The sequence below is a fragment of the Ranitomeya imitator genome, chromosome 6 (genome assembly GCF_032444005.1).
Source record: "Ranitomeya imitator isolate aRanImi1 chromosome 6, aRanImi1.pri, whole genome shotgun sequence".
Classification (NCBI taxonomy): Eukaryota; Metazoa; Chordata; class Amphibia; order Anura; family Dendrobatidae; genus Ranitomeya; species Ranitomeya imitator.
In genome coordinates this window covers 575,209,158-575,228,071 of record NC_091287.1, presented here as the reverse complement: position 1 = coordinate 575,228,071, position 18,914 = coordinate 575,209,158, and the positions used below count along the sequence as shown (strand labels likewise).

The following is an 18,914-nucleotide window of genomic DNA, read 5'->3' as shown; positions in this document are numbered from 1 at the left end:
TGAGTTGCTCCCCGTGCATTAGGGGCAGTTCGCTATAAACCAGGGTATGTGACAGTCTGGCGGGCGTTCACTAGGTAATGACGCTCGCCCGTTGGGCACAGACATCTCCTTACACACAAGATGTCACCTGACACCGGGAATAAGGTGTGAATTATACATGAGGCTGAGAGCTGAGAACACAGAAGGAGGCGGCAGATGTGAGACCAGCGGAGGTCCGCCAGCCCGGGAAATGGGGGGCACTTGTCAGTATTACAGTAAGGACGGTTATTACTGCTGGGGTTATTGTTCTCTGGTGTCAGCACACACACACGTAAACTGAACCAACACAGTCATCGCTGAAAGTGTTTCTCCCAAACAATTATTACAATTACACGCTTTCTTTTCCACTTATTTCCTTTGTGTTTATTGGAACAACACAAAAAAGGCAAATTGGACATAATTTCACATAAAATACGGCGGACACAATTGTTGGCGCCCTCCTTAATATTTGGTCACGCCCTTCAGAATAACTGCAGTCGGTCGCTTCCTATGACCATCCACAAGCTTCTTCCTCCTCTCAGCCGGGATCTTGGACTCTTCTATAACCATCCACAAGCTTCTTCCTCCTCTCAGCCGGGAACTTGGACTCTCCTATAACCATCCACAAGCCTCTTACTCCTCTCAGTCGGGATCTTGGACTCTTCTATAACCATCCACAAGCTTCTTACTCCTCTCAGCCGGGATCTTGGACTCTTCTATAACCATCCACAAGCTTCTTACTCCTCTCAGCTGGGATCTTGGACTCTCCTATAACCATCCACAAGCTTCTTACTCCTCTCAGTCGGGAACTTGGACTCTTCTATAACCATCCACAAGCTTCTTCCTCCTCTCAGCCGGGATCTTGGACTCTTCTATAACCATCCACAAGCTTCTTCCTCCTCTCAGCCGGGATCTTGGACTCTTCTATAACCATCCACAAGCTTCTTCCTCCTCTCAGTCGGGAACTTGGACTCTTCTATAACCATCCACAAGCTTCTTACTCCTCTCAGCTGGGATCTTGGACTCTTCTATAACCATCCACAAGCTTCTTCCTCCTCTCAGTCGGGATCTTGGACTCTCCTATAACCATCCACAAGCTTCTTCCTCCTCTCAGCCGGGATCTTGGACTCTCCTATAACCATCCACAAGCTTCTTCCTCCTCTCAGCCGGGATCTTGGACTCTTCTATAACCATCCACAAGCTTCTTCCTCCTCTCAGCCGGGATCTTGGACTCTCCTATAACCATCCACAAGCTTCTTCCTCCTCTCAGCCGGGATCTTGGACTCTCCTATAACCATCCACAAGCTTCTTCCTCCTCTCAGCCGGGATCTTGGACTCTTCTATAACCAGCCACAAGCTTCTTCCTCCTCTCAGCCGGGATCTTGGACTCTTCTATAACCATCCACAACCTTCTTCCTCCTCTCAGCCGGGATCTTGGACTCTTCTATAACCATCCACAAGCTTCTTACTCCTCTCAGCCGGGATCTTGGACTCTTCTTACAATCTGTTCCTGGTCTCATATTTCACCTTCTCCCAACAGATATTGTAAGATCTCTCCACAGGGGATCAATAAGATTTATGTCTGGGCTCATTGCAGCCACTTCACAACTCTCCAGTGCATCTATTTCTGGGGACTTTGTGTGTCCTGCTGGAAGACCCATGACCTAAGACGGACACCCAGCTTTCTGACACCAGGCCCTACACTGCCACCCAAAACACTTTGGTAATCCTCAGATTTCATGATGCCTTGCACAGTAAAGGCATCCAGTGCTAGAGGCAACAAAACAACCGCAAACCAGCTGTGACCATCCACCATGTCTGACTGTAGGTGCTGTGTTCTTTTCTTTGTAGCCTAATGGCGTTTTCTGTAAACAGTAGAGTGCTTTATCATAAGCTTCTATCTTGGTCTCATCTGTCGACAAGACGCTTTCCCAGAAGGATTTTGGTTAGTCACATACAGTTTGGAAAACTGCAGACTAGCTTTTTTATGTCTCTGTGTAAGCAATGGGGTCCTTTGGGGTCTCCTGACATAGCATTTCATTTCTATGTGGACAGATAGTCCGTGCTGACACTGAGACCCTTCAGTCTGAAGGACAGCTTGGATTTCTTTGGACCTTGACTGGGGTTGATCCACCATCCAGACTATCCTGCGTTGCAACCTTTTATCAATTTTTCTCTTCTGTCCAGGGAGATTAGCTACAGTACCAGGGGTCGTAAACTTCTTCATTATGTTGTGCACTGTGGACAAAGGAACATACGATCTCTGGCGATGGACTTGTAACCTTCAGATTGGTGATATTGAGGTTCTCCAGTCCTCAGACAGTTCTTATCTCCTCTTTCTGTTCTCCATGCTTAGTGTGGCACACACAGACACACAATGCAAAGATTGAGGCAACTTATCCCCTTTTATCTGGTTTCAGGTGGGATTTTCACATTGCCAATATGTTACTTGCCACAGGTGAGTGCGAACGAGCATCACATGCTGGAAACAAAGATGCTTACTGACAATTCTAGAAAAAAGTAGACTCTCCAGTGAAACGTCCTCAAGTAAGAAAAACTTGAAGTTTGACAAAAACATTAAAACCAGGAATGACAGAAAGTATACTTCATTTCTCTGTAGTCTGGACTTTCAAATGCTCCACGCTGCTCCTCCTCATAGCTCCTTGCTGCAGCCCTGGACGGCTCCGCGCTGTTCCTCCTCATAGCTCCTTGCTGCAGCCCTGGACGGCTCCGCGCTGTTCCTCCTCATAGCTCCTTGCTGCAGCCCTGGACGGCTCCGCGCTGTTCCTCCTCATAGCTCCTTACTTCAGCCCTGGGCGGCTCCGTGCTGCTCTTCCTCGTAGCTCCTTGCTGTAGCCCTGGGCGGCTCCGCGCTGTTCCTCCTTGTAGCTCCTTGCTGCAGCCCTGGACGGCTCCGCGCTGTTCCTCCTCATAGCTCCTTGCTGCAGCCCTGGACAGCTCCACGCTGTTCCTCCTCATAGCTCCTTGCTGCAGCCCTGGGCGGCTCCGTGCTGCTCTTCCTCGTAGCTCCTTGCTGTAGCCCTGGGCGGCTCCGTGCTGCTCTTCCTCGTAGCTCCTTGCTGCAGCCCTGGGCGGCTCTGCGCTGTTCCTCCTCGTAGCTCCTTACTTCAGCCCTGGGTTGCTCCGTGCTGTTCCTCCTCGTAGTACATGTGTCTTCATCATGATGACCTCACTTCTCCGATTTTCTTTCATGTACACTTTTGGAAAGGCTTGGTTTGTGTCCGGCCAATATTTTGGGTTGTGTGTGAAATTACCTTCACCCCCGGAGCTTTTTTTCGGTTTTGCGTTTTCGTTTTTTGCTCCCCTCCTTCCCAGAGCCATAATTGTTTATTTTTCCGTCACTATGGTCATGTGAGGGCTTATTTTTTGCGGGACGAGTTGTACTTTTGAATAATACCATTGGTTTTAGCATGTCGTGTACTAGAAAACGGGAAACAAAAATTCCAAGTGCAATGAAATTACAAAAAAAGTGCAATCCCACACTTGTTTTTTGTTTGGGTTTTTTGCTAGGTTCACTAAATGCTTAAACTGACCTGCCATTATGATTCTCCAGGTCAGTACGAGTTCATAGACACCAAACATGTCCAGGTTATTTTTTATCTAAGTGGTAAAAAAAATTCCAAACGTTGCTTTAAAAAAAGAGAAAAATTGCGCCATTTTCCGATACCTGTAGCGTGTCCATTTTTCGTGATCTCGGGTCAGGTGAGGGCTCACCTTCCGCGTGCCAAGCTGTTTTTGTTTTGTTTTTTACACCATTTTGATGCAGATACGTTCTTTTGATCGCCCCTCATTGCATTTTAATGCAATGTCAAGGTGACGAAAAAAAAACGTAATTCTGGTGTTTTGACTTTTCTCGCTACGCCATTTAGCGATCAGGTTAATCCTTTTTTCTTAGGCTGCTTTCACACATCAGGTTTTTGCCATCAGGCTCAATCCGGCGACTTTTGAAAAAAAAACAGATTCGGCGAATGATGCCTCTGGATCCATTGTTTTCTCATAGACTGGAAAAAACATACAAAGTTACGTTTTTTGTCTGCGGCGAAAAACCGGACAGCTAGAATGGAAGATAGTGGGCGCCGGATCTGGTAAATGTCCGGGATTGGCATCTGCACCGTCGCAGCTACAGCCACAAAATTTTGCACAGTCACACGTCTGGACCCTGAGAGCGTCATAGGCTACGTTGTGAGGCGAAATTTTAACCCCACGCGTTCCAATTCACCAAACAATTTTGCCCCTATCTACATAATGGGGAAAAAGTGAAAGGAAAAGTGTTGGAGGCAAATTGACAGCTGCCAGATGTGAACAAGGGGGACTTAAAGAGTGAGAGGGATGGCGCCAAAGAGTATATACCGATCAGTTGCTAAGGTGGGGCCCCGACATGGGATACTCACCACACACGGGGATATGAACACACACAAAATGCGCTACACACTACCACGTGCTTGAACACATATACCACCCTCAGCACACATTTCACCACACATACACCAACCTCGCCACATAAAAGGCGAAACACAAAAGTCGCCGCTCAAAACTCGCCACGCGCAAAACTAGGCTCACGCAAAACCAGGCTCATGCAAAACTCGCCACACGCGCAAAACTCACCACATGGAAAACTCGCCACACGCAAAACTTGCCACATGCACAAAAGTTGCCTGACACAAAACTTGCACATACTCAAAACGCACCACACAAAACTCGCCATGCGTAAAACTTGCTGCACACAACTTGCTACACTAACCTGCCACATGCAACTCGACACACAAAAAGTTGCTACATGCATGTCACCACACAAAACTCAACACACACAACTTGACACATGAAACTCGCCCTAAAACACACACAAGTCTGGTATTATCCTTCAAAAATAAAAATCTGATTAATAAGCAGACAAACTACAAGAGCAACAAATGTACCATATAGGAAATACGGCAGCTGTCAGTCACATGACCTGTCTATTATGTGTATGTGTGAGCTAATATATACTGCCAGGGGGAGGGCTTCCTGTTGGCTGGGGATTTATCAGGCTGCCAATTTAGCTTACAAATACTGAGGTAAAAATACTGAGCAAATAACGTGTGAACGAGGTCTAATACAGGAGGAGATGACACACAGGTATATACTATATACAGGAGATGACATACAGGTATATACTATATACAGGAGAGATGACACACAGGTATATACTATATACAGGAGGAGATGACACACAGATATATACTATATACAGGAGAGATGACACACTGGTATATACTATATAGAGGAAGAGATGACATACAGGTACATATATATACAGGGGAGATGACACACAGGTATATACTATATACAGGAGGAGATGACACACAGATATATACTATATACAGGAGAGATGACACACAGGTATATACTATATAGAGGAAGAGATGACATACAGGTACATATATATACAGGGGAGATGACACAGGTATATACTATATAGAGGAAGAGATGACATACAGGTACATATATATACAGGGGAGATGACACACAGGTATATACTATATACAGGGGAGATGACACACAGATATATACTATATACAGGAGAGATGACACACTGGTATATACTATATAGAGGAAGAGATGACATACAGGTACATATATATACAGGGGAGATGACACACAGGTATATACTATATACAGGAGGAGATGACACACAGATATATACTATATACAGGAGAGATGACACACAGGTATATACTATATACAGGAGGAGATGACACACAGATATATACTATATACAGGAGAGATGACACACAGGTATATACTATATACAGGGGAGATGACACACAGATATATACTATATACAGGAGAGATGACACACTGGTATATACTATATAGAGGAAGAGATGACATACAGGTACATATATATACAGGGGAGATGACACACAGGTATATACTATATACAGGAGGAGATGACACACAGATATATACTATATACAGGAGAGATGACACACAGGTATATACTATATACAGGAGGAGATGGCACACAGGTATATACCAGGGCTGTGGAGTTGGAGTCGTGGAGTTGGAGTTAGTTTTGGTTGGAGTCGGAGTCGGTAGAAATGTACCAACTCCAGCTTTTAAAAAAAATGTATTAATATTTCATAATTGAACTTTCATATGAATTTTATAAATGTTACTCAAATATATGTTCTATCAAACCATGAACAACAGTGATAAGCAGTTCTGCAGGAGATAGAGACATTTCTTACTTCTTGTGTGTCACTGTTCTCAAAAAACGAAAAGATGATCCAGCTTCCAAATAAAATATAAAAGTTTAATCCAACATATTAAAATAAGGAGACAACTCCTGGGACGGCATCATACACATAGTAAGGCGAGCGACGCGTTTCGACCAAGCGGTCTTTATCACAGCTCTGTGATAAACAGAGCTGTGATAAAGACCGCTTGGTCGAAACGCGTCGCTCGCCTTACTATGTGTATGATGCCGTCCCAGGAGTTGTCTCCTTATTTTAATATGTTGGATTAAACTTTTATATTTTATTTGGAAGCTGGATCATCTTTTCGTTTTTTGGATATTCTTCACGTCACGTCAGGACGGAGATCCGTGCTTCCTGTATTTCCTCGGTGTGCTGGCTCCCTGCCTTTTGTCACTGTTCTCCACTGCCCTTATCTAATCTTATACTTGGTTAACCTCATGCTGCCCCAACCCCCCCTACTTACAATGTATGAAACTGAAAGTGAAAATGTGTTGCAAATTCTTAAGGTACCGTCACACTAAGCGACGCTGCAGCGATACCGACAACGATGTCGATCGCTGCAGCGTCGCTGTTTGGTCGCTGGAGAGCTGTCACACAGACCGCTCTCCAGCAACCCCGAGGTCCCCGTAACCAGGGTAAACATCGGGTTACTAAACGCAGGGCCGCACTTAGTAACCCGATGTTTACCCTGGTTACCAGCGTAAAAGTAAAAAAAAAAAAAACACTACATACTTACCTTCCGCTGTCTGTCCCCGGCGCTACTTTACTCTGCACTGGCTGTGAGCGCCGGGCAGCCGGAAAGCAGAGCGGTGACGTCACTGCTGTGCTTTCCGGCTGGCCGGCGCTCACAGCCAGTGCAGAGAAGCACAGCGCCGGGGGACAGACAGCGGAAGGTAAGTATGTAGTGTGTTTTTTTTTTTACTTTTACGCTGGTAACCAGGGTAAACATCGGGTTACTAAGCGCGGCCCTGCGCTTAGTAACCCGATGTTTACCCTGGTTACCAGTGAAGATATCGCTGAATCGGCGTCACACACGCCGATTCAGCGATGTCTGCATGAGGTCCAGCGACGAAATAAAGTGCTGGACTTTATGCAGCGACCAACGACATCACAGCAGGATCCTGATCGCTGCTGCCTGTCAAACTGAACGATACCGCTAGCCAGGACGCTGCAACGCCACGGATCGCTAGCGATATCGTTCAGTGTGACGGTACCTTTAGTAGTAAAGCTCCTCCTCTAGACTAGATGTTTGTTGTGCGTCTTCCAAGCATCTCACAGCTGCTACACAGAAGAGGAAGACTGTAAGAAGTATTATCCTTTCAACAAACTTTGCATCAGTTAACTGTGAGTACATGGGGAATAACAGTATTACTGACCCCTATATCAGTTCTACGACCTGGCAATAATTTTGTACAATTGTTTTTAGGAAAAACAATTGTCATTTGGATTGTGAATGCAGAATTAAAAACCTGAGAATGCAAAGAAGCATCACATTAAATCAGCTGTATTTGAACATTTCACCATCACTCGAGATAGAAAACATTATGTCTGTCAGTGTATGACAAATGATCCAGACGAAAACAAATGCTGTGAAGCCAAGATCAGTGCATACTCAGGCAAAGATAAAAAATGCTCCTACCAGAGCTTCTAATCTAAAGAGACATTTACAGCTCTTTCATCCAGAAGTACTGAAAGCAGTGGATGAGAAAGACTGCATCCAAACCAATGAACCAGTGCCCAGCTCTTCCAGCCAAACAAAGGAGCAGAGAACTTTGCAGCCATCAGTTGCAATATATTTTGTCAGTGACAAAGTTACTGTGACAATGACAGTAGATACATTTAAAAAACAGATCACAGAGCTTGTTGTAAAGGATAGTGTGCCTATTTCATTATTTTCACGACCAGCTTTTATGTGTCTGAATGGGGAAATGGCCCGCAAGCTTGATGTTTCTCTGGAGAGAGAGAGTATTAGAAAATTAGTAATCGAAGAAGCGTTTAAACAAAAGGAAGAACTTAAAAAAACTCTCAAGGGAAGGTTTCTGTTTCTTAAAATGGATGCCTGCACACGTCACAGAGGGAACTATTTTGCCATCAATGTCCTATTTGTTTGTGACAAGAATGAAATAGTTCCCAAGACATTGGCAGTAAAAGACACCAAAGCTCATCACACCAGTGAGTTTCTCCAGGTCTTGGTGGAAAAGGTTCTACAAGTCTATGAACTTAAAAACTAGCAAGTTCTTTCTGTCGTAACTGACAATGCTTCAAATATGATAAGTTCTATTAAGCTAATGAATGAGAGTAATGATGGTGACCAGCAGCTAGAAGAACATTCTGGGTCCACAGACACAGAGATGTCTGAAATAGAGGAACACCGTATTGTAACCGAGGAGCAAACTGAAGTTGCTTCAGATGAACGGCGACATGATAGTTTAGATGATCTTGTGAAACTGTGTCAGTACGTTCTTTCATTCATCACATGCGCGGTGTTGTGCATACGCTACAGCTGGCTATAAGACAGTCTGCAAGAAGGACATGCTGCTGCCCTGATTGGCAAGGTGAGAACATTGGCTGGTGTTGTCAGAACCCCTAAAGTGGACTCAATTTTGAAGAGACGTGCTGGAAAAGGGGCGATTATTGATCAAGCCACACGATGGGGCAGTACTTACGTAATGATTCAGCGCTTGGTTGAACTGAAAACCTTTCTTGTAGACATGGCCAACCCTCAACTGACGCTAAATGAAAGTCAGTGGAATCAGGCGACTGAGCTGGAAAAATTGCTGAGCAGCCATTTACTAAAAAATGACAAGCAGAGGACGTAACTCCAGGTATTTTCTTACAGGAGCGGAAGAACCTGATGTTTCGCCTGTCCCAAAGAGGAGGGTTAATTGCAAGTGGCATCGCTACATCAATGATATGGAGAGAGGAGCCACTATTACAAAATAACATTCATTGGCCGCTGTTTATGTAGACCCAATGCATCGGATTCTTCTAGATGATCAACAGCTAAGTAAAGGAAAAGAATAGCAGTAAGGATGAAAGGGTTACAGAACAATCAGGAGGAACAAGAAGAATTTGGTCGTCCTGCCACATCTTCACCCTCATCAACTGATGAAGAATTTAATTTAGACAAATATTTGGATCACAAGGACCGTGCAAAGCGTTCCCGCATAGAAGAGTCATCCCCATAAAGAACACGGCCAGGACATTTCAGCAGGATTGTTCATGTGCACTAAGAGAAATGGAGAAATTTGACCGTTCATCAAAAATAACAACAAGCGATTCCTCTGTATCCGGACATTGTCAGAGATGTTCCCGAGTGGTAACACAAGTTACTGTAGAGAGGTCGCTCTCTGCTCTCAGAATGATTACATCAGATATGAAGGAGGATCTGACAGAGGCAATACTTTACTGAGGACAAATTTATAGATTTCTTCTTTTTAACTGCATAACACTGTTTATTGCATATTTACTTACAAGAGTTTATAAAAGTTATTTGCTATATTCTAATTGTATTCTAATAAATATAGTTTTTGCTCTAAGTGGTCTGATTACTTATGATGGTGAGAAACTGAATAAGCACGATGTTAATATTTGACAACAGTAAATTTATTGTTACCAATTGGCCATTTATGAAGGAGTCGGAGTCGGGTCCTACCTGTGGCTGACCGGCCTCCCAGGCTGTGACAATAGTGACACACACACACACACAGGAGTCGCTCACCAGGCTGGTGCCGGCCGCGTCCTGAGCGTTGACCTCGGCCCCGGACTCCAGCAGCTGCCGGATATCAGACACCATCATCACCTCGGTGGCCGCCCGCGCCTCCTCGATCTTCTCCTGGGTGATACCTAGTTAGGAGAGACCCCGCGAGAGTCAGAGGAAACCTTCACACGAGACGCCAGCGGGAGGGCGGCGGGACTCACCCTGATCAGCCATAGCGGTCTCTATGTGGTCCAGGGTGACGTCATCCTCGCAGAGGTCATAGGGCATGTTCCCGTCAGAGTTCACAGCCAGCAGGTTGGCATTGCTATGGAGAGAGAGCACGGTCACCCCGACATGTGTACAATGGTCTCCTCCACGTTACTATGGGACACCCCCCCGACATGTGTACAATGGTCTCCTCCACGTTACTATGGGACACCCCCCGACATGTGTACAATGGTCTCCTCCACGTTACTATGGGACACCCCCCGACATGTGTACAATGGTCTCATCCACGTTACTATGGGACACCCCCCGACATGTGTACAATGGTCTCATCCACGTTACTATGGGACACCCCCCGACATGTGTACAATGGTCTCCTCCACGTTACTATGGGACACCCCCCGACATGTGTACAATGGTCTCCTCCACGTTACTATGGGACACCCCCCGACATGTGTACAATGGTCTCATCCACGTTACTATGGGACACCCCCCCCGACATGTGTACAATGGTCTCATCCACGTTACTATGGGACACCCCCCCCGACATGTGTACAATGGTCTCATCCACGTTACTATGGGACACCCCCCGACATGTGTACAATGGTCTCATCCACGTTACTATGGGACACCCCCCCCCCCGACATGTGTACAATGGTCTCCTCCACGTTACTATGGGACACCCCCCCCGACATGTGTACAATGGTCTCATCCACGTTACTATGGGACACCCCCCGACATGTGTATAATGGTCTCCTCCACGTTACTATGGGACACCCCCCCCCGACATGTGTACAATGGTCTCCTCCACGTTACTATGGGACACCCCCCAACATGTGTACAATGGTCTCCTCCACGTTACTATGGGACACCCCCCGACATGTGTACAATGGTCTCCTCCACATTGCTATGGGACACCCCCCGACATGTGTACAATGGTCTCCTCCACGTTACTATGGGACACCCCCCGACATGTGTACAATGGTCTCCTCCACATTGCTATGGGACACCCCCCGACATGTGTATAATGGTCTCCTCCACGTTACTATGGGACACCCCCCGACATGTGTACAATGGTCTCCTCCACGTTGCTATGGGACACCCCCCGATATGTGTACAATGGTCTCCTCCACGTTACTATGGGACACCCCCCGACATGTGTACAATGGTCTCCTCCACGTTACTATGGGACACCCCCCGACATGTGTACAATGGTCTCCTCCACATTGCTATGGGACACCCCCCGACATGTGTACAATGGTCTCCTCCACATTGCTATGGGACACCCCCCCCCCGACATGTGTACAATGGTCTCCTCCACGTTACTATGGGACACCCCCCGACATGTGTACAATGGTCTCCTCCACGTTGCTATGGGACACCCCCCGACATGTGTACAATGGTCTCCTCCACGTTACTATGGGACACCCCCCGACATGTGTACAATGGTCTTCTCCACGTTACTATGGGACACCCCCCGACATGTGTACAATGGTCTCCTCCACGTTACTATGGGACACCCCCCGACATGTGTACAATGGTCTCCTCCACGTTGCTATGGGACACCCCCCGACATGTGTACAATGGTCTCCTCCACGTTACTATGGGACACCCCCCGACATGTGTACAATGGTCTCCTCCACGTTGCTATGGTGACACTTACTGCTGGATGAGCAGCTCCACCAGGTGCAGGTGTCCGCAGGTGGCGGCGGCGTGCAGCGGCGTCCACAGTTCACTGTCGCAGGCGTTCACATCAGCTCCGGCGTCCAACAGCAACCGGACGATCTCCTCATAGTCATCAATGCAGCACTGAGGGCACAAACACATCCATGACCGAAGACGAGGAAGGAGGAGGCGGGGGAGACAAGGAAGGAGGACGAGGGGGGGGAGACAAGGAAGGAGGACGAGGGGGGGGGGGGGGGGGGAGACAAGGAAGGAGGACGAGGGGGGGGGGGAGGGAGACAAGGAAGGAGGACGAGGGGGGGGGGGAGGGAGACAAGGAAGGAGGACGAGGGGGGGGGGGGAGACAAGGAAGGAGGACGAGGGGGGGGGGGGGGAGACAAGGAAGGACGAGGGGGGGGGAGACAAGGAAGGAGGACGAGGGGGGGGGGGAGGGAGACAAGGAAGGACGAGGGGGGGGGAGACAAGGAAGGAGGACGAGGGGGGGGGGGGGAGACAAGGAAGGACGAGGGGGGGGGAGACAAGGAAGGAGGACGAGGGGGGGGGGGAGGGAGACAAGGAAGGAGGACGAGGGGGGGGAGACAAGGAAGGAGGACGAGGGGGGGGGGGGGGGGAGACAAGGAAGGAGGACGAGGGGGGGGGGAGACAAGGAAGGAGGACGAGGGGGGGGGGGGGGGAGACAAGGAAGGAGGACGAGGGGGGGGGAGGGAGACAAGGAAGGAGGACGAGGGGGGGGAGACAGGAAAGGAGGACGAGGGGGGGGGGGGAGACAAGGAAGGAGGACGAGGGGGGGGGGAGACAAGGAAGGACGAGGGGGGGGGGAGACAAGGAAGGAGGACGAGGGGGGGGGGGAGACAAGGAAGGAGGACGAGGGGGGGGGAGACAAGGAAGGAGGACGGGGGGGGGGGAGACAAGGAAGGAGGACGAGGGGGGGGGGGAGACAAGGAAGGAGGACGAGGGGGGGAGACAAGGAAGGACGAGGGGGGGGGAGACAAGGAAGGACGAGGGGGGGGAGACAAGGAAGGAGGACGAGGGGGGGGGGAGACAAGGAAGGAGGACGAGGGGGGGGGAGACAAGGAAGGAGGACGAGGGGGGGGGGGAGACAAGGAAGGAGGACGAGGGGGGGGGAGACAAAGAAGGAGGACTAGGGGGGGGAGACAAGGAAGGAGGACGAGGGGGGGAGACAAGGAAGGAGGACGAGGGGGGGGGGAGACAAGGAAGGAGGACGAGGGGGGGGGGAGACAAGGAAGGCGGACGAGGGGGGGGAGACAAGGAAGGAGGACGAGGGGGGGGGAGACAAGGAAGGAGGACGAGGGGGGGGAGACAAGGAAGGAGGACGAGGGGGGGGAGACAAAGAAGGAGGACGAGGGGGGGGAGACAAGGAAGGAGGACGAGGGGGGGGAGACAAGGAAGGAGGACGAGGGGGGGGGAGGGAGACAAGGAAGGAGGACGAGGGGGGGGAGACAAGGAAGGAGGACGAGGGGGGGGGGGGGAGACAAGGAAGGAGGACGAGGGGGGGGGGAGACAAGGAAGGACGAGGGGGGGGGGGAGACAAGGAAGGAGGACGAGGGGGGGGGGGGAGACAAGGAAGGAGGACGAGGGGGGGGGAGACAAGGAAGGAGGACGGGGGGGGGGGAGACAAGGAAGGAGGACGAGGGGGGGGGGGAGACAAGGAAGGAGGACGAGGGGGGGAGACAAGGAAGGACGAGGGGGGGGGAGACAAGGAAGGACGAGGGGGGGGAGACAAGGAAGGAGGACGAGGGGGGGGGGAGACAAGGAAGGAGGACGAGGGGGGGGAGACAAGGAAGGAGGACGAGGGGGGGGGGGAGACAAGGAAGGAGGACGAGGGGGGGGGAGACAAAGAAGGAGGACGAGGGGGGGGGGGAGACAAGGAAGGATGACGAGGGGGGGGGAGACAAGGAAGGCGGACGAGGGGGGGGAGACAAGGAAGGAGGACGAGGGGGGGGAGACAAGGAAGGAGGACGAGGGGGGGGAGACAAAGAAGGAGGACGAGGGGGGGGAGACAAGGAAGGAGGACGAGGGGGGGGAGACAAGGAAGGAGGACGATGGGGGGGGAGACAAGGAAGGCGGACGAGGGGGGGGAGACAAGGAAGGAGGACGAGGGGGGGGGAGACAAGGAAGGCGGACGAGGGGGGGGGGGGAGACAAGGAAGGAGGACGAGGGGGGGAGGCAAGGAGGGTGGGAGACAAAAAAGGAGGACGAGGGGGGGGGGGGGAGACCAGGAAGGAGGACGAGGGGGGGGGGGGAGACAAGGAAGGAGGACGAGGGGGGGGGGGAGACAAGGAAGGAGGGAGACAGAAAAGGAGGACAAGGGGGGGGGAGACAAGGAAGGACGACGAGGGGGGGAGACAAGGAAGGAGGACGAGGGGGGGGAGACAAGGAAGGAGGACGAGGGGGGGAGACAAGGAAGGAGGACGAGGGGGGGGAGACAAGGAAGGAGGACGAGGGGGGGGAGACAAGGAAGGAGGGGGACAGAAAAGGAGGACGAGGGAGGGGGAGACAAGGAAGGAGGGAGACAGAAAAGGAGGACGAGGGAGGGGGAGACAAGGAAGGAGGGAGACAAAAAAGGAGGACGAGGGGGGGGGGGGAGACAAGGAAGGAGGACGAGGGGGGGGAGACAAGGAAGGAGGACGAGGGGGGGGGAGACAAGGAAGGAGGACGAGGGGGGGGGGAGACAAGGAAGGAGGACGAGGGGGGGAGGCAAGGAGGGAGGGAGACAGAAAAGGAGGACGAGGGAGGGGGAGACAAGGAAGGAGGGAGACAAAAAAGGAGGACGAGGGGGGGGGGGAGACAAGGAAGGAGGACGAGGGGGGGGGAGACAAGGAAGGAGGACGAGGGGGGGGGAGACAAGGAAGGAGGACGAGGGGGGGGAGACAAGGAAGGAGGACGAGGGGGGGGGAGACAAGGAAGGAGGACGAGGGGGGGAGGCAAGGAGGGAGGGAGACAGAAAAGGAGGACGAGGGAGGGGGAGACAAGGAAGGAGGGAGACAGAAAAGGAGGACGAGGGGGGGGGGGGGGAGACCAGGAAGGAGGACGAGGGGGGGGGGACAAGGAAGGCGGACGAGGGGGGGGGGGACAAGGAAGGAGGACGAGGGGGGGGGGGAGACAAGGAAGGAGGACGAGGGGGGGGAGACAAGGAAGGAGGACGAGGGGGGGAGACAAGGAAGGAGGACGAGGGGGGGGAGACAAGGAAGGAGGACGAGGGGGGGGGGGGAGACAAGGAAGGAGGACGAGGGGGGGGGAGACAAGGAAGGAGGACGAGGGGGGGGGAGACAAGGAAGGAGGACGAGGGGGGGGGGGGGAGACAAGGAAGGAGGACGAGGGGGGGGAGGCAAGGAGGGAGGGAGACAGAAAAGGAGGACGAGGGAGGGGGAGACCAGGAAGGAGGACGAGGGGGGGACAAGGAAGGAGGACGAGGGGGGGGAGACAAGGAAGGAGGACGAGGGGGGGGGGAGACAAGGAAGGAGGACGAGGGGGGGGGGAGACAAGGAAGGAGGACGAGGGGGGGGGAGACAAGGAAGGAGGACGAGTGGGGGGAGACAAGGAAGGAGGACGAGGGGGGGGGGAGACCAGGAAGGAGGACGAGGGGGGGGGGTGACAAGGAAGGAGGACGAGGGGGGGACAAGGAAGGAGGACGAGGGGGGGGAGACAAGGAAGGAGGACGAGGGGGGGGGGAGACAAGGAAGGAGGACGAGGGGGGGGGGAGACAAGGAAGGAGGACGAGGGGGGGAGACAAGGAAGGAGGACGAGGGGGGGGGGGGGAGACAAGGAAGGAGGACGAGGGGGGGGGAGACAAGGAAGGAGGACGAGGGGGGGAGGCAAGGAGGGAGGGAGACAGAAAAGGAGGACGAGGGAGGGGGAGACAAGGAAGGAGGGAGACAAAAAAGGAGGACGAGGGGGGGGGGGGGGAGACCAGGAAGGAGGACGAGGGGGGGGGGGGGGAGACAAGGAAGGAGGACGAGGGGGGGGAGACAAGGAAGGAGGGAGACAGAAAAGGAGGACGAGGGGGGGGGGGGGAGACCAGGAAGGAGGACTAGGGGGGGGGGGGGGGGAGACAAGGAAGGAGGACGAGGGGGGGGGGGGGAGACAAGGAAGGAGGGAGACAGAAAAGGAGGACGAGGGAGGGGGAGACAAGGAAGGAGGGAGACAAAAAAGGAGGACGAGGGGGGGGGAGATAAGGAAGGACGAGGGGGGGAGACAAAGAAGGAGGACGAGGGGGGGGGGAGACAAGGAAGGAGGACGAGGGGGGGGAGACAAGGAAGGACGAGGGGGGGGGGGAGACAAGGAAGGACGAGGGGGGGGAGACAAGGAAGGACGAGGGGGGGAGACCAGGAAGGAGGACGAGGGGGGGGAGACAAGGAAGGAGGACGAGGGGGGGGAGACAAGGAAGGAGGACGAGGGGGGGAGACAAGGAAGGAGGGAGACAGAAAAGGAGGACGAGGGGGGGAGACAAGGAAGGAGGGAGACAAAAAAGTAGGATGAGGAAGGGGGGGAGACAAGGAAGGACAAGGGGGGGGAGACAAGGAAAAAGGACAAGGTGGGGTGGGGGGGAGACAAGGAAGGAGGACGAGGTGGGGGGGGAGACAAGGACGGAGGACGAGGTGGGGGGAGACAAGGAAGGAGGACGGGGTGGGGGGGGGGGGGGGGGAGACCAGGAAGGAGGACGAGGGGGGGAGACAAGGAAGGAGGACGAGGGGGGAGACAAGGTAGGAGGATGAGAAAGACAAGGGGGGGGGGGGGGGAGACAAGAAAAGAGGATGAGGGGGGACAAGGAAGGAGGACGGGGGAGACAAGGAAGGAGGATGAGGGGACAACAAGGAAGGAGGACGAGGGGAGACAAGGAAGGAGGACGAGGGGGGGGGGCGGGCTAGACCAGGAAGGAGGATGAGGGAGGGAGACAAGGAAGGAGGAAAAGTAAGGGGCATTGGTCTGTCTGGCACTGAGTGTGGGGTGTACACTGTTGGAGATGGGGGGGTTGTGGCAGTGTCTGGGGGGTTGCAGTTGATGCTGGCACTGTTGGGAGGGGGGCTGCCCTGTCAGGGGCAGTCTTCGTCCCCTGGGGTCCCACACTCACCTGGTGCAGCGCTGTCAGGCCGTCCTCGTTGCACAGATTGGCGCTGAATCCGCTCTGCAGTAGCTGACGAACTGGACAGAGGGAAAGAGACCATTATACAGAGCGGAGGACACCGGTCATTACAGAAGGCGCAGCAGCGGGACCACGCCGGGGGTCTGCGGGACCACGCCGGGGGTCAGTGCAGGCACAAGACCCCACCCAACATTCCCAAAATGCAACCGAGCAGACGAGGAAGGGTTAACCCCGACAGTGTGCAGTTGGCGCAGGATGTGGGTCTCGGCGCACTGCGGAGTCGGTGGTGTTGGACGGGCCGTGCCCGTGTTTGAGTTGGCAGCCTCCATGCACATTACTGTCTGCTGGGTAAATATCCAGCCCTGGAAACGGCATTAGCCCAAGAGAAGCCACAACCCTGGAGAAAAAAGGAGGCAGAAGTGCAGCGTCCCTAACACCCCCATAGACACTGCCGACCAGTGTGCCCCGGCCACAGCTAGGCCAGCAGTGCAGGGGTTAACCTCGGACCACCCTCAGTGATGAAGAGGAAGCAGCAACTTCCTGATCTCGGAGTCAACAGCGAGGTCTCCAACAAGCAGGACGGCGAGACCGCGCCAACCTCGCACCTCACCACGTGCCAGGAGCAGGGGAAAGCAATGCCAGGCGTCACTACAGAGCGCGCAATGCCAGGCGTCACTACAGAGCACACAATGCCAGGCGTCACTACAGAGCACACAATGCCAGGCGTCACTACAGAGCGCGCAATGCCAGGCGTCACTACAGAGCGCGCAATGCCAGGCGTCACTACAGAGCGGCGAGCGCGCAATGACAGGCGTCACTACAGAGCGGCGAGCGCGCAATGCCAGGCGTCACTACAGAGCGGAGCGCGCGCAATGCCAGGCGTCACTACAGAGCGGAGAGCGCGCAATGCCAGGCGTCACTACAGAGCGGAGAGCGCGCAATGCCAGGCGTCACTACAGAGCGGAGAGCGCGCAATGCCAGGCGTCACTACAGAGCGGAGAGCGTGCAATGCCAGGCGTCACTACAGAGCGGCGAGCGCGCAATGCCAGGCGTCACTACAGAGCGGAGAGCGCGCAATGCCAGGCGTCACTACAGAGCGGAGAGCGCGCAATGCCAGGCGTCACTACAGAGCGGAGAGCGCGCAATGCCAGGCGTCACTACAGAGCGGAGAGCGCGCAATGCCAGGCGTCACTACAGAGCGGAGAGCGCGCAATGCCAGGCGTCACTACAGAGCGGAGAGCGCGCAATGCCAGGCGTCACTACAGAGCGGAGAGCGCGCAATGCCAGGCGTCACTACAGAGCGGAGAGCGCGCAATGCCAGGCGTCACTACAGAGCGGAGAGCGCGCAATGCCAGGCGTCACTACAGAGCGGAGAGCGCGCAATGCCAGGCGTCACTACAGAGCGGAGAGCGCGCAATGCCAGGCGTCACTACAAAGCGGAGAGCGCGCAATGCCAGGCGTCACTACAGAGCGGAGCGCGTGCAATGCCAGGCGTCACTACAGAGCGGAGAGCGCGCAATGCCAGGCGTCACTACAGAGCGGAGAGCGCGCAATGCCAGGCGTCACTACAGAGCGGAGCGCGTGCAATGCCAGGCGTCACTACAGAGCGGAGAGCGCGCAATGCCAGGCGTCACTACAGAGCGGAGAGCGCGCAATGCCAGGCGTCACTACAGAGCAGAGAGCGTGCAATGCCAGGCGTCACTACAGAGCGGAGAGCGCGCAATGCCAAGCGTCACTACAGAGCGGAGCGCGCACAATGCCAGGCGTCACTACAGAGCGCGCAATGCCAGGCGTCACTACAGAGCGGAGAGCGCGCAATGCCAGGCGTCACTATAGAGCGGAGAGCGCGCAATGCCAGGCGTCACTACAGAGCGGAGAGCGCGCAATGCCAGGCGTCACTATAGAGCGGAGAGCGCGCAATGCC

General features: G+C 53.4%; 1 protein-coding gene across 1 annotated transcript in view; it reads right to left on the bottom strand.

Annotated features, from left to right (window-relative positions):
• Positions 1 to 18,914, bottom strand: part of PPP1R16A (protein phosphatase 1 regulatory subunit 16A) — an 81,933-nt gene that overhangs the window by 45,978 nt on the left and 17,041 nt on the right. The window contains exons 2-5 of the mRNA XM_069732177.1: positions 16,979 to 17,049; positions 11,867 to 12,012; positions 10,200 to 10,303; positions 10,000 to 10,124 (exon numbers count right to left, since the gene is read on the bottom strand). Of these exons, the coding sequence (XP_069588278.1) occupies positions 10,000 to 10,124; positions 10,200 to 10,303; positions 11,867 to 12,012; positions 16,979 to 17,049 (446 nt within the window). The remainder of the gene's footprint in view (positions 1 to 9,999; positions 10,125 to 10,199; positions 10,304 to 11,866; positions 12,013 to 16,978; positions 17,050 to 18,914) is intronic.